This window comes from Vicugna pacos, chromosome 13 (assembly GCF_048564905.1).
Source record: "Vicugna pacos chromosome 13, VicPac4, whole genome shotgun sequence".
NCBI lineage: Eukaryota > Metazoa > Chordata > Mammalia > Artiodactyla > Camelidae > Vicugna > Vicugna pacos.
The window spans coordinates 827,357-850,322 of NC_132999.1; the positions used below are offsets into that span (position 1 = coordinate 827,357).

The window sequence follows — 22,966 nt, forward strand, 5'->3', positions numbered from 1 at the left end:
TTCTGCTTAGAGAATTTCTGATAGTAAGAACATTTACATTTTTTTTATATAGTAGTCAATTTTGTCATTTTTCATCCTTATGTTTTTTATCTCTGGTATCATACTTAAAACACTCTTACCAAGATCATATAAAATAGTCAATATACATATTCTCTGATGCCCACTTTTCATGATCAGTGGGGCTAATTCTGTTCAGGCACATTGCTAGTAGGCATGTAAAGTTCCCACCTTGGTGAGCAATCCCTTTACTGTTGGTTTCCCCTCAGGCTGCAGGAAAAGTGGGTTGGCAGCTTGTACTCGAAGAACATTCTGCAACACTTTAATCCATTCCTCCAATATATTGGGAGAATCTGCAGTCAGATAGTATGTGTGTTTTTCAGTGGTCAACTAGAATGGGATGAGAAAGAGAGAGGAAAGGAATTGAAGATTTTAGAATTATTAGCATTTCCTTGTCCATTCTTCAAACATCACTATCTAACAAGGAATCAAACATGCTAAACTTTGAATCCTAGGTTCTAAATAAATGATTTCATAAATCATTTAGCATATTTTAACCCTTTTGTGAGAATGACAACTTTTTGTTGAAATAATTTTCTTCCACTTCTGTTTACTTTAAAACTATTCATAGTATTAAGCTTTTGGGTCATGATTTTTTATCTTGTTTATTCACGATATTTTCATTTTCTCCCTTAAATGTGCTACAGGCTCCTAGTTGTGGAAATGAGCAGAATGATTGCAGACTGTAGTAAAAGAACACATTTTAAGCAAATAAAGAGGCGCTCTCGGTTATGGAAATGAGAAAATCAATTATAATAAGTAAAATAAGAAGACATTTATAGAAGAAGAGATTCTTAGAAGATGTGATTAGATATTACAAACTCCCAACTTCTCAGGCTCAAATAAGCCTCATTTCAAAAATTTCAAATATTTCAGAAGCTTGTAAACGATTTTTATCTGCCATGCTCCAAGACAAAGCTTTCCCTGAGTCTTCTTTCTCCATTTTTGGGCAGTTCTCTGATGTTACCCACTGGAAGCACTGTTAATGTATCTTTCTAGTAAGTGTTGCATTCCACCCTCCAAAGGAGCAAAATAAGAAAATAGTGATTATTGAAGGCATTTCAGAACTAAAGGCTCTCAAATTTAAATCACATATACGAAACTATCTCAACAGCCTGTTTTTTTTTTTAACAAAGGTTTCTGGCAAGACTGGCATTACATGTGGGTGAAATGGACAGCAGCTACCCCTATGGTGTGACTTGGTGGGACCTAGAACAGCCCTTCTGCTCACCAGTATCTTTCCCACTTAGGTGCTACAGCATCTGAAGTTCACAGAACTGCCATTTTCTGGTTCTGTATTAAAATGCAAAAATTCCTGAACTTAGTTAAATTATGATTATCTTACTGGGAATTCATTTATCAAATAACCCTCTGCTAAAACAACTTGACAGTTTGAGAACTGAGATTGACTGGGAGGGTCAGTATGGAGAGAGGACAGTCTAAAGGATAAAGGGCAAAGAAAGTATAATGGGGAGTTAACATAAACTTAGCTTATATTCTAATTTTAACTTGGGGTTTCACACATTTCTGAGGCATCAAACTGACCTCAAAATGGAGTAAAAATAAACCAAAACACTGAATCATCCAATCTCCACTCTGTTGCATAATTAAGAACTGAATTCTGCATGATACAAAAAAAAAAAAAGTACCTGAACTGTTTGTTTGTTATCTCCTCTTAAAATACTGCAGGACGCACTAAGTTCAATATGGCCCTGGGGCTTTCTAATTACATCACTCTGTATGAAATGAAGAAAATCAAATGCAAATTGATTACCTATAACAGTCATAATAAGAAATGTTTTGTCTAATTGTGTTACACTGAAGAAAATCGAAAATCAATCAGCAATTTGATTTACAGTTCGATGAATTCAGTTCTAAATAACAAATACTTTCCACTTACCGGAGATTTGTAGTAAAGTAATTCACCACCTTTAAGAACAAACCATCTCCGTTTCCAAGTCTTGACTTTACCACTCATTTTTAATAAATAGCCAGATTTTTCCAGTGGTTCCTAATTAAAGAGATATTTTTTAAAACATTTAAGTGTCCCTTTGGAGGCTCAAGCTAACAGATTCATCAATGTTAAAAAAAAAAAAAACCTGATTCAGTGTTTACATTTTTCCCATTATCACTGGAAGACGAGCAAGTTTTAGGGAGCTTCTGCTCTGGCTGCGAGTACTCTGTGTCTGTGCAGTAAGCATCTGGGGGAATAGCATAATCACTTTCAGAAGCCACAGAAGAGAGAGACACACCTAGATGAATAAAGAAATAAACCAAGTCAGTATTTAATAATTGGGTGGTCCAAATGCCAGCTGTCAGTTCTCTAAGGAATACAGCTATTCCTAAATCATAAACCTTCCTAGACTAGATTTATTCCATGCCTTTGGCCAGGAAGAACACTAAAGTGGAAAACAGAACTAAAGGGTAAGGATCTTACCATGCAAATCCCCAAGGAAGTCAAAGGAACATGAATAATATTTGATATGATTATAAGCACAGCTATTTTTACATATATAAAGTGTATGTAATAGCCTAATGAAGTATCTTTTATTAAGGATTAAAATATGCATATTTACATATTGGCATATAGGCAAACAAATACTGAATCTTAATTTATCAAGATTTATACAATCAGGGCGGCCGCGGGGGAGTCCGGGCCGCGGCCGCGGGTCGAGGGCGGGCTGGGGGCTCTGGCCGGAGGCGGCGGGCGGCAGCCTCACTCGGAGCCCCGGGGGCAGAGTGGACCGTCAGGCACCGACCGTCACGAGCTAACTTCCTGGAAGAGCTTCCCGTCTATTTTCAAATTCTTTACCGAAGCCTCTGAGGCCAAGACCAGTTCCCTCAAGCCGGCTCTGACGCGGCGCTCCCACCGAGTAAAGCACGAGGAGCTGTAAGGGGAGAGCGAGCGAGACGGGGGAGGGGAAGCCGAGGAAGCGCTCTCGGGCATGCATCCACACGTCTCCCCACCGCTGGTTGTCGGCGAGCAGACTCCCAGCCCCTCATTAGATTGTTTTCTTCCTAGAGCACAGGGTCGTGATATATACATCTAAATAGCGTTTTGCATTATTTCTAGATGAGTGCAACTGTCAAAGCAATATGGGTTCACTGGTCGTGCTTCCTGCGGGCTGAGCTCGGGCTTCGCGCTGCCCGTCAGCGCGCAGATTAAGGCTGACAGCGCCCTGCCCGGCGTGGCCGGCGCGCCTCTAATTGCCCGGACGGAGCCCGCGCCGGCGCTGCGGGGCGAGCGGCGTCCGCGCGGTCCTACCGCCCGCAGCCGCCGCTCCCCCTGCCCCGGTCCTCCTCCCCTCGGAATAATGGCCTTTTCTTCCCCCCTTCTCCGAACAGAAGCAAAGTTTTATTCCAGGCTTCAAACTTCCATTTTAAGTAGGTTTTTCCCTAAGGGTGTCTTATGCCTTTTTTTTTTTTTAAGGAAGTTTCGCCTCCCCCACCCCAAAAGCCAAATTTAAATTCAGAACATGAATGCCATAATGTGCTCTGTAGTTTGGGGAGGGCAAGTTGTTCTCTCCCTAAAGATCTATTTTCATTTCGAGACCAGAAGAAAAACTTCGCATAAAAATCTATAAAGTACGGGTCCAGGTTATCTTTGAAAATCCTTGCCAGTTGAATTTGAGATTTTACCAAAGTCTCTAATTTCAGAAGAGGTTGTTTAAACCAAAACATAACAATGAGCAAATCTTTTAAGTGCTAAAGATTTCATTGTCAGTGGAATTTCCGACTTTATCATTAGAATTAACTTTACTTTTTAAATACGTAATGTGTATTGAGTGGTATTGTAATTTAGATAGCATACTTCAGTTTTGCTTTTTAAATCTTATGTGGAGGAAGTTTGTTGTTAATCCTAACTAGAATGGTCAATTCTGAGCTTTCATGGAGTTAGACCTTTTTAGGGATAGAATTTTTTTATTGTCATCAGGAAAATGAACCTGTGTGCTCTTGAGCCTTTTCCTTCTAAAAGGCTAGGTGGGGCTAAAATGATTATTTTAGTTTTCTGCTCCAACAGAAAGAGAAAAGACCTGGTGTGAAAGACATTCTCTCAATCCAGTGGTGTAATTTGTAGTTGTCCACTTTCTCTAAGGTTTTGCTCTACAGTTTTAACAGTTAAGTGTTTTAATCCAGCTAAGATCTGGCCAACACTGTGAAATATGAGGTAAAATAAGTTAAGATTTTACTGATTTTTAAATTCAAATATTAAATCTTAACATTACCAATTTTTAATTACTGGTAGCATTTAATTACTTAGTGACGATTCTAATAGATGAGGTTCTGGATTTAATATTTTTTCATCATTTTTTAGTGTATGCAACAATTTGCCTGCCTTATTTGAGGACATGCTAAAGTGTACCCAAAACGACTTGGAACTGTCTGACTCCTCAGAAAAATAACTTAAAATAACCACCTCATGGGTAAAATGTTTTTATATTATGAACCAATTTCAGCAAGTTTTAAAACTGATAATATATGTTTGGTACACAAATCCCTTAATCAGCTCTCATAGTTTTAATGATGGTAAATTGAAGTGATCTTTTTTCAGTAGTCTTATATGCATATCTTTTGATGTTATTTTAGCAAAAACAACATAGGAGGAAAAATCAGAACATCATTTTTTCGAACTCGTTGAGTGGCTTACCTTGCACAACCCCAACAACGTCAAGCATGTTGGTCTGCGGCTTTTCTAGCTTAGAAGCAATAGTGAGCTGTGTAAAATAATGGTACCTTCCATTGAGAGGATATGAGAATCGGTGTGGATTGAATATATTTTTCAAAGTGTTACAAATCATGTGGTGTTTTCAGTATATGAAAATGTTCGCAGGAAACTAATTTTAGTGCATTTTTTTTAAAATCAGCACTTGTACAGTGCTCAACTTGTGAAGCTTCTGCAGCTGAATTAGAGCAAAGTAAATATGCTCAGCTTATAAACCAGATTACTCCCCTCCTTCTTCTCTTCAATTTCTCACCTCTCTTCTTAAAAACCTTTACTTGTAACTAAAGTAAATCACTGTTTAATTGTCTTTAATGCTTAAACTACTGGATTGTTAGGCCTTGTCTAACTATCTATGGAGAGCTATTTGCAAACTTAAGTTGTGTAAATGTAATTTCTACTTGTGGATCTGCGCTGTAGCAACCGGGAGAGAACTAGGCAAACCATCCCAGACCTCCAACTGATAACCGATAAGATTCCTTATAATGTAGAATATTTAACCTGTTGATTATGGGTTTGTGATATAGTGTAATATTATCCTATTCACCTCAATTTTCCTGGAGTAACCACAATCAACTGGTAGTAGCCTACCTGTTTGGACACAAGTGTTAATAATATTTCTGCTCTGATCATCTCCCATTTTGGTTTTTTTAAACAGGTTTTCAGGAGAGTAAAGGTGTAAAGTTAGGAAGTGGGCTTTTTTAAAGTATATAGTGAGCTCTTAGAGCAATTAGAATGGGAAGCAAGGAGCTGTTGATAAATCTACAGTTCAAAATAGTCCTGTTCAAACTTAAAAGCCAGATACTGGCTTTGGAACTTTCCAAAGGTACCTACACAAGCAGCCCTTAAAAGTTTTCATGGATATTTGCATGGGGCAGGGGGACATCTACTTGTAATCATTGTTCTTTTTTCAAGTTTCTGCTTTGTGCTTCAACTTGGATTGCGTTATTGTTTATACCAAAAGAAAAGAAAAAACTAAAAGCAGAGGAGTTTCCTATATATTACATGTTTCTGTTTACTATTTTAAAATAAAAATGTTTTCCCCAACAAGCGGCAGCAAATGATTCTTGCTCAGAAGTTTAATCATATATAGAGGTTAATGAAAGCAGAAACTTAAAAAGAATCATAGGATAGCATTTATCAATACTTTAAACCTTATAGCTGCTTATTACGATGATTGTTGCTGTGAGGCAGTATCCTAACATTGATTTGAGTCACAGTTTGACTTAGAACTTTCACAGAACTAATATTTTATAAGACTTTTTTTTAAGATCTAAAACATCTCCTTAGCTACAAGGAAATTTGAACCCATTGTTAAACTATCGTTTTATAAAACACACTTTACTACATACGGTAAACAAATATGTTTTCCAAAAGGAGTCTGATGAGATTAAATTACTCCCAGATCCCTATACGGGTCTTTGATGTATTACATCTAATCTAGAAATACCTTGTTTACATTTATTTTACAGCTTTTCCTTCTTTAAAACTTGTAATTCCTTTGAGAGAGTGTGGGTGACAAAACTTGTTAACTATATTATCAGTGTTAATAAGTTTAGTTGTTTTTTTTTTTTTTCATTTTTATCTGGATTATCTGGAGTTCCAATCCAGACACATGGGTGTCTCCTGTTATAATCATAGTTTGTAACTGTAAATCGACAGGTTCCTTTTGGTGTCTGTAATCCTGGTTCATTTAAGAAAGGTTACTATTAAAGAAGGTCTAAAATTTTCAAAAAAAAAAGATTTATACAATCACACCTTAAATCACTTAATTTTTATAATTATTTTTAAAGTAACATCACATTAAAAAAACACACACAATTTTAGTAGTATTCTTCATGTAAGTCCAATGTTACTGGCTTATAGATTTTTTTAATCTTTCATAAAAAAAGCAATTAAGACTTAAAGATATAAACAGACCATTTCACTTTCTAGCAGCTCTAATGTAAAATTCAAGGGAACATTTTTCACAATAATTCACTTGCCATTTTAGAAAACCACTTGCGAGTTGCAAGCCACATTTGGAGAGACACTACAACTGGAGATTTTGAATATATTAAATAAAATCAAGGACTTAGGCCACTATTCATTATAGTATCTGGCAATTTTTTAAAGAGCGTTTATTAACATTTAAGGGACACCTTAGGACAATGTCACTGTATCATTCCTCTTATTTATTTGACTAAGACAAGTAACGGCTGTGATAATAGTAGTATCTTTAGTTTTTAAAGAGTAACAGAAATTTAAGTTGACAAAGGACCTTAGAGATCTTCCTGGTTCAAGCCCACACTCTCTAAGGAGACTAAGGTCCACAGAATAAAGGGTTTGTCCAAAGCCAAACCGCTAGACAGAAGCGATGCTGGAGTGCAAATCTCAGGCTCCCAGCCCCTAGGCCAGAGCACTAGGCACTAACCTCGGTGCTAGGGATAGAGTAGAGAACAAAACAAAAAAACTTCTGCCCTCATGGAACACAGATTCTAGTAGAGGAGACAGGCAAAAAACCAGACAGTAAGAGCTGTGAAAAAATAAAAGAGCGCAGATTAAAGGGAGCAGAGGGGCTAGCAGCTGGAGAAGGGGAAAGGGCTGCGTTTGAATGGTGCGGTCAGGGTGGGTCTCACTGAGAAGGCAGTGCCTGAGCACAGCACTGAAGGAGGTCAGGGAATCAGCCAGTAAGACATCTGGGGGAAGAACACCTGGGAGAGCAAGCAATCAAGATAAAGAGCCTGAAATAAAAGCACGCATGGCATGTTCTAGGAACAGCAAGAGGGTCTGGGTGGCCAGAGCTCAGTAAGAGGAAAAAGGAGGAAATGAAGTCAAAGACATCAAAGGATCACGTAGTGTCTTATCATCATTATAAGGCGTCCTTGCAGTGTTTTAAAGAGCAAAATTGTGATATAATCTCATTCAGGCTGTCAAAGGGGCAAGCTATTAGCAAAGAGACCAATGGCAGCCTCAAATATTAACCCTATGAGAGCTGAACAGCTCCAGTGGAAGCTGAGGGGTTTGGGAGTACTTAGGGGTTCCATGGAACACAGTCTGAAAACCAATATACTGTGCTGCATCAAAGACTTTTGTAAAATACAGATGTCATTCAGTGTGATTAGTGCTCTCTATAACCTGTACATATGCAAAAAATTTCTTCCAAATCCATTAAAAATTATAGACATGCCCAAAGTAAACTTTTGTTACTTTCCATCTTACTATCAGATTAACTACCACATTTTTAGGTGTAGTCTCTGCCATTTAGCAGTGTAGAAACTTAGCTGGAATAAGTCTATCCCATAAACTATCCAAAAATCACGCAGTAACTATAAAAGAAAAAAACCTCATTTTGGCCAAGTATCTTACTTCATTCCTATAATGAAATGAACTCTCTTTTACAGACAAAATAAGGTTTAAAAAAAAAAAAGACAGTCTTGTCCGTAATCATACAGAGAATTAAGAAAAGAATTAGAACTAAAATATACATGTCTTAGTCCTCAGTGAATTCTCTTTTTACTATGATTGAAAGCCAGGAATTTGATTTTTTTTTAAGTCCTATTACAGAGATAAAATTCCCATTAAATATTCTGATTTTGGAGTCGTCTTGTATGCCTGAGACTTTCCCTTACCTCGTTTCATGGCCCTGGGGCTGCCTGGCCCACTCCGACTGCGGGAGTCTGACTCCGAAGTCCGGGAGCTGGATCTGGAACTATCTTCCTCCTCGGACCCAGAGGAGTCATCCAGGAACGGGCTGCTGCTTATCTGGGTCGCCTTCTAAGGAAAAGAAAAACAATCTCCCTGTGTCCACCTCCAAGGTCACTTCTTTTTTTAGATATAAGGATGTTTTATCAGAAGAAGTTATGGAATACGTTTTTGAAAAGGAATACAAGAATATATTTTGCCATTATCAAAGTCATGTTGTTAAATCCCAAATTCTGATCAAAAAAGACATTTGTCAATTATAAAAGATTCCTAAGAATGTAAGGCTGTTAATACCTGGCGATACTTATTTTAATTAGGTACTTCACGCAAGGGAGGAGAGCCCTGGCCGTGACACAAAGATCTTTTTATATTAGGAGTTTTCGGTACCTCATTAATAATGTCCCCTTTAAACAAGGAACAGCTATGGAGGGGTGGAGGCTCACATGTAGCATAACAAAACAGGAGCCCATCAGACCTCTAATACTGTGATAAGAGTATCTTCTCCAGATGTTTCCATTTCGTCTCTTTTTATATTTTATGTTAGTGTGAACTACTAAAACTCTCTATAAAGGGAGAGTCCATGTAAAAATCAAGAATGGAATCTGGAGCTTGAATAAACAGTTTTCTTGATCTATCATGAAGAGGACCAGATGTTAACAGTAACAATAATGAGTTACCCCCTTCAAGGTTGTGTATACTGGGGTTGTCATGTTCTTGTATATCAGAGACGTATAAAGTCCTGATGTGGTACAGGAAAGCATTGCAACAGAATCTGAAACAGAAAACAAAATAATTTCTTTTAAAAAGCCTTCTAACTAGCACCTAGATCTATTTCTTATGAATGTGAATTAGCAAAATTTCCAATGAAAGAGAAATTGGATTAACACATGTGATATTCATTATAGAGTCTAAGAATCATGGCATTTAGAATTTTTATTATATACTCTTACATGGTTCATTATTTCCTCAAGTGTGCTGGTTCCCCAACTAGACTGTAAGCTCTTTGAGAGCAAGGGTCTTAGCTTTTAATTCTTCAGTGTCTCCATCCAGCTCAGGCTGGGCAGAAATGAGTACAAACACCTGCTGACTCACTCAGCAAGCAGTACCCTATGAAGCTATTCTCTGATTATTCATAACCCTGTTACAGACATGGTGTTAAAACATCGCCACTTTTAAACCTGTCTCAGGTGAACCTCATGTTGAAAGGTGAGAATAGATTTCCTGAATGGCAAGAACTGAAGAGAGCTGAAAAGGAAGGGAACACAGTGGTTACCTCTAAGATATGGATTAGCAGCAGGATAGGGAGGGGTCTGGTAGAAGGAACCCCAGAAATTTTTCTCTTTTTATTCCAGACAGTTTTCTGTTGTTTAGTTTTATTTTTCATAAGGGACATGTGTTATTTCTATAATAATTTTTATAGCATTGTGTAAAGATTCCTATGGTTTTCATAGGAATGTGCTTTAAACTCCGGGAAAAGAAGACACAGAGACAGATATTTTTACCACTTAAACAGCTGAAACTCCACAGTTTCTTAGCTTTAGGCTCTTTTAGGTAAAAACATGAGGTACTCGCTGCATGAGAGTTGAACATATATGCGTGTCCCTATACTGAGTAACAAGAATTTCAATTTTAAAATACAAATCAGCAACCTTAAAAAGCATTTTCTAAAGTTTGCAAAGCTGTGTTTATTCCAATGACTTTAGACATTCAGGAAGTTCTTGGCTACTGAAATGGCAAAACAAAATCACTTATTTCTTTCTAACTTTTTTTTATTGCAGTAAAAAACACATAAGATAAAATTTACCATCTTAAACAGTTATAAGTGCACAGTTCAGTGCTAAATGCATTCACATAGTTGCGATTCAGATCTCCAGAACTTTTTTATCTTGCAAATCTGAAACTCTATACCACTTAAGCAACTACTCGGCTTCCCCTTGCTCCCCCCTACTCCCTGGCCTTCATAATTACAGATACAGGAAGCACAACAAATACACTCTACAACTTGGTGTCAGGCAGTTTGTTAAATCTGCAAATAAGCAAGAGCTGTAGGACAGGCAACCTATACTCAACTGACTGTTAGAAAACAGGGAAAAAGTCAAAACGACTTCTCAAAAAGAAAAAAAACCCAAGTAACGACATACAAGCAGGTGTCAAAGAAGCCTTCAGAATAGAAAAACATTATGTAGTTTTCAGAACTTCATAATCAACACAGCTTTGAGAGCTATAATTTTTCTCCTCTGGAGGAAGGAAACAGGAACCGAAAATAGAAGAGGCAAATTCAAGCTTCTCTAAAATAACTGGGAAAAGTCGTACAAGTGGTGGCAAAGCCAGCAGTTGCATAATAAAGCAAAATTTAGAGGGGCTGTAAGACAAAAGTGGGTAGAAATCTGCACACAGGTCCAGGGCTTAAACATCCCGATAAATATTTTCCTCTTTGAGACAATAAAGGGAAAATCAAAGCAGTTACTAAATTGTCCCCTGGTGTTCTTTTCCTTTATAAGTTTGTCACGTCACATTTGACTTCATATTGAGTAATAGATAGTTTTTACACTTCAAATAATGAATAGAAAATTCATACTTCTAATCTGAAACTCAGTTAAAACAAGTACTTGTAGGTATGACTATATACTTTTTAATTTTAAATATTACTGCTACCTACTACGGAAAAAAGTACCAAGAAGGGAAAACCAGTTTTTCCTGTGCTTCACTGGCAAAGAGTCTCAAAAAAAGTACAAGATAACTAGATACACAAAGTTACATGCTGTATTGTGCTTTAGAAATAGTCTCGTACAGCATCAAGTGGTCAAGAAGAAAATAAGGAAAATTAAGCTATATTTGGATTAATCTTCGCAAATGATTTTTCCTTTTTAAAAAATGTCGAAGTAAATTCCTTTAGTCCATAAATACCTTCTATGTCTTTTCCTTCAGTGAACTCGGGTTCTTTAGATGGTATCTTGCTTGTTTCTTCCGATTTTACTACTTGAGGAGGGCTCCTTGCTCGGGATAAAAAGCACCCAAAGGTCAAACTGCTCAGGCGCTGGTCTTCTGAAAGCTTTGGCGTAGAGACAGCAGACAACTTCTTCCCTTGAACTTCTGCAAGATCATTAATCAAAATTAAGACCTGAATTTTTTAAATAACAGTTTGTAAAACTTGGACAAATCACTCCTTATACTAGGAAAAAAGCTTGAAGTTCATCTTTATTTATGTATAGTAACATGGAACCCTCAGTGTCTGGTCTCACACACCAATATTTAAAATCAGTTTATTTATTTTGAATGTGCAAAATATTTTTAACTGCAAAGAGAAATATATCTAATCCCCTTACAAATAGTTAATGCTCAAACAAACAAACAAAAAACCCACAAACAAGCTAAAAAAAACCAAAACCAGCTTATAAACAACTAGAGAGTTACAGCTTCTTGCAAAGTCAAGTATTGGTAAAAAATAATTGCTTGGAAATGCTACCATCAGTGAGAAAAAAGGGGCTGAGGTCCTGGTTGCCAAGACAACCCAGGAAAATTTAGATGATCACTGGGGCAAATATCACATGATCACTGGAATAACTTTTTTGCTTAGCTTAGTTTTCAGTATGCTTCTCATAAGAAACCAGATGAAGGGGCTTGGTCTATGGTGACCACAACATGAAGAGCCTTAATCACATCCTTAGAGAAAAAAAAGGAGGGGGACAGTTGTTAGATAGAGAATTTAGACAGCTAGGGTAGTGATTACTCATGCACCTAAGCATGGGTTTAAGTCATCTTCTGGGACTTGTAGCATTGCTGCTTCTAAGATCAAAAGGTTGGAGATCCCAGTGACAGTAAGAAAAGTTTCCAAAGAAATTACAGCAGCAAAGGGTTAAGCTAAATAGCAACTGATAACTGAGTAGCGTCTAGCATTCTAGGAAACCCCAGGGCTTTGTGGAAACGTCACAGAGGATACAAGAAATGCAAGAAGAGGCATAGGTGAGACTGAGTCTGCAGAACTCTGGACCCATCACCCAATAATGCTTTTACCTCTTTTATCTCTTGAGATTCTACAGGGGGGAAAAAACGTTTTCAAAAGGGTTCTGCTCCTAAATAAAAGTTTGAAAAGCACTATACTGGGCCATGGGTCTAATATGCATGGGCTATCCATACACCCTGCTGATTCACCTCCTCCTCAGCTCAGTGAGCACTTGAGCATAAGGAGTAGCATAATAAGTAAATCTCTATCTTTAACTTTACCACCTATCCTTAGGCTTTAAAGTTGAAAAGAAAGAAAGTAACCCTAAGCATTGGAAAAATGCAAAAGGTTAATTCACATTATAAAATTCTGCTCAAAATATTTAGGTTGCAAAAATTTCAGTCCTTGTTGATCACAATGCTACAGAGTGAAAATGGAAAACAGCAAGATTGATTTTTTAAAAGTAAACATACTTCCGATTAAATGTGCAAATTAGTATTACTTCCTTTGAGTTATTCACTGCTGTCTAGCTATGCTGATATGGATGTATGGCTATTTAAATTTAAGTCAATTCAAATTACATAAAATGTAAAATTCAGTTCCTTAGTTGTGGTAGTCATACTCCAAGTGCTCAGTAGTAACAGGCAAGTGAATCCAATTAGGTTGTCTTAGTCAAAGTGCTCGTACCTTGCAGTTTTGACTGTATTGTTCTTATTTCTTCAGTTTGGTTTTGGTTGATCAAACGCAGATTCTGATTCTCCAATTCCAGCTAAAAGAACATAATTGTTTTCTTCTAAACAGGGATAATTTTTCTAAAATATACTAGTAAATTATAATAATTAGAAAATGTTAATATCTAATTACACATGAGCAAAATACAAAAGAAATAAGTAAACATCAGATGAATTTATCAGCACAGATTACCAACCTAGATTACTGCAGCTTTAATATATTTCTTTTTAAGAACTAAAAGTTTTCATTGTTTTTCATTCCTATGCTTTTTTCCACAGTAAAATACCAAGTTATTCCAGCATTTAATCTGCCATATAAACTAAATAATGTGTATTTCTCAGATACTGAATACATTAATTTTATGAGATATACACATATATTCTCTATTTAATATTAACTAATGAGAACTAAAGTCAACTAATCAGAATGAGGGTACTTAATACTGATTACCACAAGTCTATCAATGTTTTTAATTTTAGAAATACATTAAAATGATAGCTATCTATCTCACATTTACCAAAAGCCAGCAGCACCACCAACTGATCAGAATTTTGTTTCATTCAGATTTTCTGATGACTTTTCTATTCAAAAGAACCAAAAGGTAAAGAAAAGACAGATATGGCAATAAATACCTCATTCAACTTAACTGTTACCCATTCTTTGATCTTAGCTGCTTTCTCTTCTATTACTTTAGCTTCTTGAATCCTTATGTGTTTCTGAAATAACATTAGCAGTTTGTTTAGTTGAAACATAAGCTCACTGGTCTGGAAATGTTACATCATAGATATAAAAGGCAAGTTCACTACAAACTCTTTCCAAGTTAAAACATCTACCTTCACATTACCAAACAGGAAAAAATGAGAATGATTGTCAGCAGATACAGTAATAAAGGCATACACAAATATTTCTAGTTTTAACATCTGCTATTCTCTTTCTCTGAAAGATCATACACTGAAATCAATCCAGAGACTTTAATAAACAAAATAAACCATTTCTGGAAATGGTCTGGGGTTGAGGACAGTGGAACAGCAGTCAACCAGAGCAGGGAGGGGAGAATGAGAATCTCCTCTGGGGTATGGCTTATTTTCCCCTGGAGTGCTAGTTTTAAAAGATCGAGAAAAAATAAAGACTGAGAAACTCTAGCTCACATCTACCAATTTTTAATTCTGGTCATGGTCACAAAACCACTGGGAATATGACTATCATATAAATCTCAGTGGGTGGGCTGAGGCTGAAAACCACTGATCTAAAGGAATGCTGATCCCCTCAGAGAAATTTTAAAAATACTGAAAATAAATGATTAAACATTTAACAACTTTATAGTGGTTATACTTAGTGATGCTAAATGATCTTCTAAGTAAATAACCCTAATGAAAATTTTCCTAAAAACATTTTTAAGAATAAACTAAATACTATACTTGATGTCAATAGTGTACGCACTTCTAAGAAGGATTAGTGTCAAACATATATTTAAATTTTAATGTTCTATAAACATTTCCAACACTCTAATAATCTAAAGCAAATATTTGTTTCAAACATTTTACAGACATAAATGCCCACTGATAACCAAGCATTTTCAACTTAAGGAGTATTGTCACATCCAAAAAGCAGTAGATGCTTCCTTGGAATCACCCCGGACTTGAAGTGGATGTCACTTTAACTTGCACCTTTCACCAACAGATGTGATGAAATTCTATGGGTTAACCAAATAAGTAAGATTTCTGATCTAAATTTAGGCTCTCTCTTTTTAATCTTTGCTATTATGCGTAAATGAATGCACATATTTAGAACTCTTTGATGATCAAATTTTTCCTAACCTGCTCTTCAAGTTGCAGTTCCAAGTTTTGAATGATGTCATCTTTTTCCTGTATTAGGGTTTCCAGATCTTGACACTTTTTATACAACCTTGTCTCTGATTCACTGGTTTGAATATTAGCTGCTTTTAATTTCTCTTCCATAACTTGTACCTAAAGTCAGAGCATAAAATATTTAAATTATGCATGTACTTAATTTATCATAGTATTAAATTTAGAATTTTACTTAAACATTAAATAGATTCCTAAAAAGTGTCATCATAAAAGGGAAATGCTGAACAGCAAATTTTTGTTTTTTTTTAATTGAAGTATAGTCGGTTTACAATGTTGTGTCAGTTTCTGGTGTATAGCACAATGTTCCAGTCATACATAAACATACATATATTCGTTTTCATATTTTTTTAATTATAGGTTACTACAACATATTGAATATAGTTTCCTGTGCTATACAGGAGAAACCTGTTGTTTATCTATGAACTGCAAGTTTTAATGTATTTAACAATTATAAAGTCTGAAGATTATTTTGCCAAGTGGTGTTACCTCTGAGATGCATAAGGCTACATAAGAGTCTCAGAATTCACCCCAATGTTCATAGCAGCACTACTTACAATAGACAAGACATGGAAGCAACCTAAATGTCCAATAACAGATAAATGGATAAAAAAAAATGGAATATTATTCAGCCACAAAAAGAATGAAATAATGCCATTTGCAGCAAGATGAATAGACCTAGAGATTATTATACGAAGTGAAATCAAAGACAAAGACAAATATATGATATCACTTATATGTGGAGTTTAAAAAAATGATACAAATAAACTTATTTACAAAACAGAAACAGACTCATGGACACAGAAAGCATATTTGCAGTTACCAAAGGGGAAAGAGGGGAGGGACAAATTAGGAATTTGGGATTAACAGATACACACTACTATATATAAAATAGATAAACAGCAAGGACCTACTGCCTAGCACAGGGAATTATATTCAATATCTTGCAATAATCTATAATGGAAAAGAATCTAAAAAAGAACATATAGCTGTCTGCATAGCTGAATCACTTTGCTGTACACCTGAAACAGTAAATCATCTATACTTCAAAAAAAAGATTCTCAGATATTGCTATATGTAAAGAAATGTACATGTTAAGTAGAGCAATGATAATATGCAAAGTATTTCATACAAGCATAGAATCAGAAAGTTTCCAGCCCTCATTTTTTCATATTTAAACGAAGTAAGAATATCAAGTAAAGAAGGTCAGTGGTGCGATAAAACTCAGGTTGGATGACCCAATATAATAACACATATTGGGGAAAAATTTTGAATTTAGATGAAAAAGATACACATATGCAATGCAAAGCTAAAGGAAAACAAAAGAACCTTAAATCCTCAATGATAAAATCATAGAAAGCAAAAGAGTGTAAGAGTCAAAATATAGGTAAGAGAGTGCATTCCTTGAGGATTTATTGATTCAATAATTTAATAAATATTCAATGAATACCTTCCAAGTGTCAGGTCTATTCCAGATCCTGGGAAGACACCAGTGAATAAAATAGACCCCCCAAATCTCTGTTTGCATTGAAATTACATTCTAGTGGGTAAGAGAGATCACAGATACAGTAAAGACATAAAAATCATACAGTATGTTACAGAATGTAATCAGGAGAATGGGGAAAATAAAACAAGATAAAGGAGATCACTGTATGGCTGGGAGTTTGGTGCCTCGATTATAAAATCTAAGATGAACTGGTTCTGCTTGGATCTTCTGCAGAACACATTTGGGCACATGAAAGCTTTGAAGGGAAGTGTGACATGTTAATGACAATAAGAAAGAAAATAAAGCACTGAGCACAGTACACAATATTAAGACTTTTATTCTATACATTTCAAATAGATGAGAATGCAATTTCAGCAATGTTTTACATTAAAGGGGGCAAAGAAGAAAAATATGTAAAGCTATTTGAGAAATTAAAGTTGATCGTTAAGATGAAAAATCTTTAACTATTTAAACACCTCTGAAAAATCACAATGAACTTACTTAAAGCTCAAAAATACTTGACTAATGAGGGCTCCTAGAAGGAAGGTGTTAAGGTGAGTTTGGTTTTGTTTTTTTAACCATGAATACAAGGTTTCATCCGTGGGTTCACTGCACAAATGTAAATTCAACTCAAATGCCAAAAGTATCCTATTTAAATACCACCCACGTGGCTAGAAAAAATGAAAATAAAAGTAGGTCCAAAAAAGAGGAGAAAAAACATATTCCACTATCCAAATGATAATTTTAAGTTATCTTAGGATTTAGATTTTTAAATATAATATAGCAGGCTTTCTGCAGGAACTGCAGACCAAGAGAATGGAGGACAAAGGTCTATATCAGAGATGCTGTCATGAAGAACAGCCAGAGCAGGACAGAGAGCTGGACAGTAAATACCAAGGGTCAGTCTTAAGAGAGTATAGCCAGTTCCATGCAGGGCTTCCTGTAGCTGTGGAAGCTGGGAAAGAAGAGCTGAGACCAAGTGCAAAATGGTAGTTCTCCTCCAGGCATAGAGTAATAGATCATATACCTTAAGAAAAACAGAATTAACTAAATAAGAATAAAAGGAAATAATACCAGACCTACACCTACAGTCTCCTTTTATTAAGTTGGAGCAAGCCACCTTACAGACATTGGACTGCCACATAGAATTGCCCTATTATTGCTTTAAAAAGGCCTGCAGACCTGAAAAATTATGATTTGTGAGTACTCTTTTTCCCTGAAAAACATAGTCAATCTGAAAAGTGTTCTCATTTTATGAACGGATGCTACAGTCAGGGCTCCTTGGCTGCATCTTTGCCTGGTGCAACTGCTTACTTAGACTATTACTTTAAGATAAACAATTTTCCTGGGCAAGAAAAATATTGACAAAGGTGGAAAAATCTCTTAGGGAGACAGAACACAAAGTAGTTACAGGCAACCTTCTGACCAACTGGTCCTATTCAGACAAAATTCCACAGGATTCACCAGCCTTCCTTGGCAATTAGTGTGAATAAGAGGTCTATAGACGCTAAGAGGCCTACAGAAAAACCAAGCAGCCTTTAAAAATGTCTCACCACAAGTACACAGAAAACAGGCCAGATCTTTTCCCACTCATTTAACTTGAACCTATATAAAAATATTAACTGCTCGGAGAATGGTCAATTAACAAACACCTACAAATTCAAATTAGTTGTTAACTACACTCTTGCAATTATCTACACGTGGATATCCTCTGGTGAGGAATGTTTTGTATTTTCAGGCTACCCTTCTCCTCTACTTCCAGGAGATCCTCTCGTTACATCCACCACCTCGGCACGCTCCTCAGCCACTTCCCGAAAGCCTCGTTGATTTTGAGCTCTTGTGAAGTGAAGGGTTAACTCAGCAGACTTGGGGTGCTCAAAGCCTGAATATTTCAAAAAAGGAACTGGCCCGTTACTGTCTCCTGGGAACTAACCTCTGACCCTTGGAATATTCCATTTGATAAGGCTGTTTTTATATATCCAAGATATTGGGCCACACCAGACAATTTATGCTAACAATGTGATTTATGGTGAATGCCATTTTTGTTCATTTACCTGGATCATGGGTCACTCTGTATCAGTTTGACCTCTGAAGGAGCTGAAGACTGTGTAGCTAAGGTGGGTTACACACGCATTCCGTTCCTACTGGACTGATCCCCAGACACCTGGGCTCGGCAGAACATCCCTGGTTCGCGATACTTTGTATATGCTATCACACACCACAGATGGGAGGAGCAAGTGCATCCCTGTGCAACCCTACTGCGAGAGGATAACTGGAGGCTCCTCCCTGGTGTCTCCTGGACTCTGTCCTATGTACATTTTCCCTTCGTTGTTAATCTGTATCCTTTCACTGTAATAAACCACAACCATGAGTATAACAGCTTTCCGGGATTCTAAGAGTCCTCCTGGTGAATCATTAAACCTGAAGGTAGTCTTGGGGATCCTGACACAACTCCTAATGCTATTTTCCACTATCTTGCCTATGCAGGAGAAAGCAGGATCTGCAAATATTGTTCCCATTGTAACTGCCCACATCCATATTTCCTTCTTCCCATTTCTAATCTCATTCCTCCCTCCCTCACTACAGGTAATCAAGATGTGACTATATTTCTGAGTGGTGGTTGAAAGTTTCAATTTCTATATAAGCAATGCAATGATATGACAAAGATACTTAATCATTCCAAAATACAATGCAGAAAGAAATTGTTAAGAGTATTTTGAATCCCAGATCGTCTTCCAGTTATTCGAAATTTATTGCAAATTAATTAATCATTCTGATCATATTTTAAACATCATTATTTTGGCAGAGTGTTCCATAATTTATGCAGTCGGGTCAGAACCATTCTCCCTGAAGGTGAAAAGGAACTGTGGTGGATCAAGTAGGTTTCTACGCAATGAAGCAAAACATCACAAGGTCTTGGATGTTAGGATGGTTGAATAGTTAACATTTTTTAAGAACCAAAAATGACTTGGATACTACTAAAAACCAACTTTACAAAAGGCAGATTAGCTCACATATTAGAATGGTCAGAGGGAAATTTAAATCCAGCTCCTACCAAACCTGAATCAAATACAGACAAGGGATTGAGCCCAGAAGGACAGAATGAAAACCAAACTTCTACAGAGGAAATTATCTACCCCTCTCTGATTAACATAAATTAGTGTATTAGACTGGAGTAAACACCTAATCAGATACTTGAGAAGGAATCCTGTGTATCAGTATCTCTCAAATGTGCTATTTGCCACTTCTCTGCCTCACAAGAGTTCTCCTAAGTAGTACTGGGTTGATTTGCACATAGTGCTTTCAGAATTGCGAACAACAATAAAAACATACTGCAGCGTTAAGTATAAAGACTGCCAAGATTTCTCTGGAAGAATGTGTGATTTTCTTTGTTCTATAAAGAACTGATTTCATGGTTATGCAGGTGACACCCACCCATTAATAAACAAGGAGAAAAATGTACAAAGCTAAAGTGTAGAGTCGAGCTGGTTTCAGCTGACTATTGCTTTTAGTGGTGAAACATTCTTTCTTGGTTAATATAAATACAGTTTAAGTCTTACGATATGGCTCAATGACAAAGGACAAGCTGAATTTAAGTAACATAAACAGCAGATAAGTCACAGTCCCATGGAAACTGTTAAAGATAGCAAAGGATTCAGTTGCTCTAAATTAAAAATAGTTACTTAGTCTTGCAAAGGCAAAAAAAAGGTAATATAATCAGTGCCTTAGAATTCATCTGCTCTCTGTTTATATTTCCTGTTAACTTTTAGAATCATTATGAAATATTTAAGAAAAAAATTATTCTAAAGCATAGCAAAACAGATACTGTATAAACTTAAAGTGTTGTGACAAAAAGAAATATCTACAAATTTTCCTAAATTATATGGAAGCTCTGGGAGATTTGTAGTTTTCATTCTTTTATGGTGGGGAGGGGGGAGAGTGTTGATTTAAGGCAGTATGCATAAACAACCAATCATTGTATCTTTTTGCTTAAAAATGTAGCACATAGAATTAAATAACTTTACACCTGATATCCTCAAAAGACAGCTTCAAAGAAGAAATTCTTCCTGTTAACTTATCAAGATCAGTGGTTGGGCCCTGATAGCTTACAAACTGCCATGCTTTGCTTGAATTGGGAATGGGGATTCCTTTTTTCTGTTAAGATCCAGGGAACCAGAGGGGTGGGGGAATAAAAATCACAAAAAAAAATACTTAAACTTAGTTTAATTTTCAGAGCTAAACACATTTGCTGCATATGTGAATTCAGAACTTTAAGAAAAGGCAAAATCATCCTGAATTTCTTTCCTTTTTTTCCTATAATATGGGCAGTTAAAAGAGAGAAAGGGAAGGGAAGGGAAAGCTAGGGAAGAGCAGACAGACGTACGGAGACAGCCATGGGTACAGATAAAGAGAGATGTCAACAGGGAAGGCCAGAGTCAGAAGGGGAAAGATAAGGAAGGAGACATGAAAGTCAGAGAGGTGGACAAAATGCAAACGTGTGCAGCAAGGCGTGGGGCTGAGCAGGGACACACATATAGGGCCCACTACAGAAAAACACACTTGGCATAGAGAGACATAAACATAGGAGTCTCTCTTTTAGAACATAGGTGATCTTTCATGACTTTACTATTAATTATTGGCTTTTTATAGATATAAGTAGAAATATTACTATTTGGTCCCATCAGCTAAAGAATATAAAATACAAAAAAAACAAGCAAAGTATACATCCTTAATTGCTACTAGTACTTGTAGCAAAACCTATACTTGAAGTTTTAAAGAATTATTGGTAATTTCCTGGTGTGGTGATGGCACTGTAGTTACGATTTTTAAGTCTTTATTTTTAGATGAGTTGCTGCAATACTCATGGGTGGAATGATATGTTATCTAGGATTTGTTTCAAAATAACCCATTGTAGGGTTGGGGAGCAAGCAGGTGGGTGGAGGGATAGACTAACAGTGAGTCAACTAACTGTTGAAGTTGACGATAGGGGTTCATTATACTATTTTCTCTACTCTTGTAGTGTGTGAAATTTTGCATAACAAGGTTTTAAGCTCCTCAAGAATAACTAATTTAAGAAAATCAAGTGTTAGGTTATATTGGGTTTATTTAGAAATTTGTCAGGCCACTAAAACAATCTCCTGTATAAAATTAAAATTTTTTAGGTGAAAACAAGATTTGGTACTACTCAAATTGAAGGAAAGAAACATTAAAACCTCAGAGTAAGTATAAGAAATTTAATATACACTTCTTGGAATAAATACTTTTGTATTTAAAACTTTCGAAATTCCTGACTGAATCTTTTTCATAAAATGTGAGGTTATCAATTTAGGCTCCTTAGACAAACTTTAAGGCTGGTGGGCTCATCCAAGCCACTCATTTAACCACTATACTGTTGTCAAGGCTCAGAAAGGGTTAACTGACTTACTAAAACATTACTTTTAAATAAAAGTAGTACCAAAACAAACACTAGAAAGTATAAAAATATAGAAGAAAAAACCCAATCATCCATAATTCCACAAACCTGTTAAATTTTGGGTGTTTCCTAATAGCTTTTTTTAACTCTTAGGTTTGACTTTTCTCTTCCATACCTATTAGCATATTAAGTATAAAATTTTGTGTATATTTTTCCTAATGTCACTCTACGCATTTTTCCTTATTTGTATATATACTTTGTAATAATTATTTTAATGGTTCTTTAACATTTCATGGAGTAGACACAGTTCACTTACTCTTTGTCCTACAATACAGCATTCATATTATTTCCAACTCTATTACTATAAGTAAGGCTGCCTTGAACATATTTACACATAAAATTTCATTACGGTTAGGGATAAAAGTCACATTTGATTTTTTCAGAAGTAAGATAAAACTTCCTGATGGAAGCATTTTTGTCCTTTTGAAAATTTGTCATGGAGCAAAATGATGTTAGAGTCTCAATTTTCTCTATGAATCCAGCTCATGAACAGTCAACATGATACGATGAACAGGAGGGCTGAAGACTACTTTCAGGAGACTGTTTTGGGCAAAACAATGTTTACACTGGTAGAGGCAGAAAACAATTTTGTCAATAAAATAATATCCTACCTGTTGAAAAGCCTTTTCTGCTTGACGCTCAGCATCAATAACTTGTCTCTCAAGCTGCTGCATCTGTAAAGTAGGGGAAAATATTTTAAAATTTCATATTTCCCTTTTGGAATTCTTTAAGAATATTTAAAGTAGTTCAGTGGATGCGAATGGCATACAATTTAACACACTGAAGGCTCTTTCAGCGTATATTTTTAAACTGATCAAAAAAAAAACCAAAGGTTTTATTCTTTTAATACAATGTAATATGTACTACATGAGTTTTCATCAATAGAATTTTCTTCATTGGACTGTATGTTAGAAATTACTGGGCAATAGTATTAAGAATTATAATTAAATCTAAGAGAATAGTAAGACCTCAAAGTCCTATTTTGATTTGTTGATCATAAAGTCCC

General features: G+C 36.0%; 1 protein-coding gene across 4 annotated transcripts in view; it reads right to left on the reverse strand.

Annotated features, from left to right (window-relative positions):
- Positions 1-22,966, reverse strand: part of LOC140700562 (pleckstrin homology domain-containing family H member 2-like) — a 178,016-nt gene that overhangs the window by 137,964 nt on the left and 17,086 nt on the right. For all 4 annotated transcript variants that reach the window (XM_072973973.1, XM_072973974.1, XM_072973972.1 and 1 more), the window contains exons 3-13: positions 22,572-22,634; positions 14,954-15,103; positions 13,769-13,852; positions 13,092-13,173; positions 11,369-11,554; positions 9,139-9,233; positions 8,389-8,533; positions 2,173-2,309; positions 1,958-2,068; positions 1,707-1,793; positions 229-387 (exon numbers count right to left, since the gene is read on the reverse strand). In XM_072973973.1, coding sequence (XP_072830074.1) covers positions 229-387; positions 1,707-1,793; positions 1,958-2,068; positions 2,173-2,309; positions 8,389-8,533; positions 9,139-9,233; positions 11,369-11,554; positions 13,092-13,173; positions 13,769-13,852; positions 14,954-15,103; positions 22,572-22,634 — 1,299 coding nt within the window. The remainder of the gene's footprint in view (positions 1-228; positions 388-1,706; positions 1,794-1,957; positions 2,069-2,172; positions 2,310-8,388; positions 8,534-9,138; positions 9,234-11,368; positions 11,555-13,091; positions 13,174-13,768; positions 13,853-14,953; positions 15,104-22,571; positions 22,635-22,966) is intronic.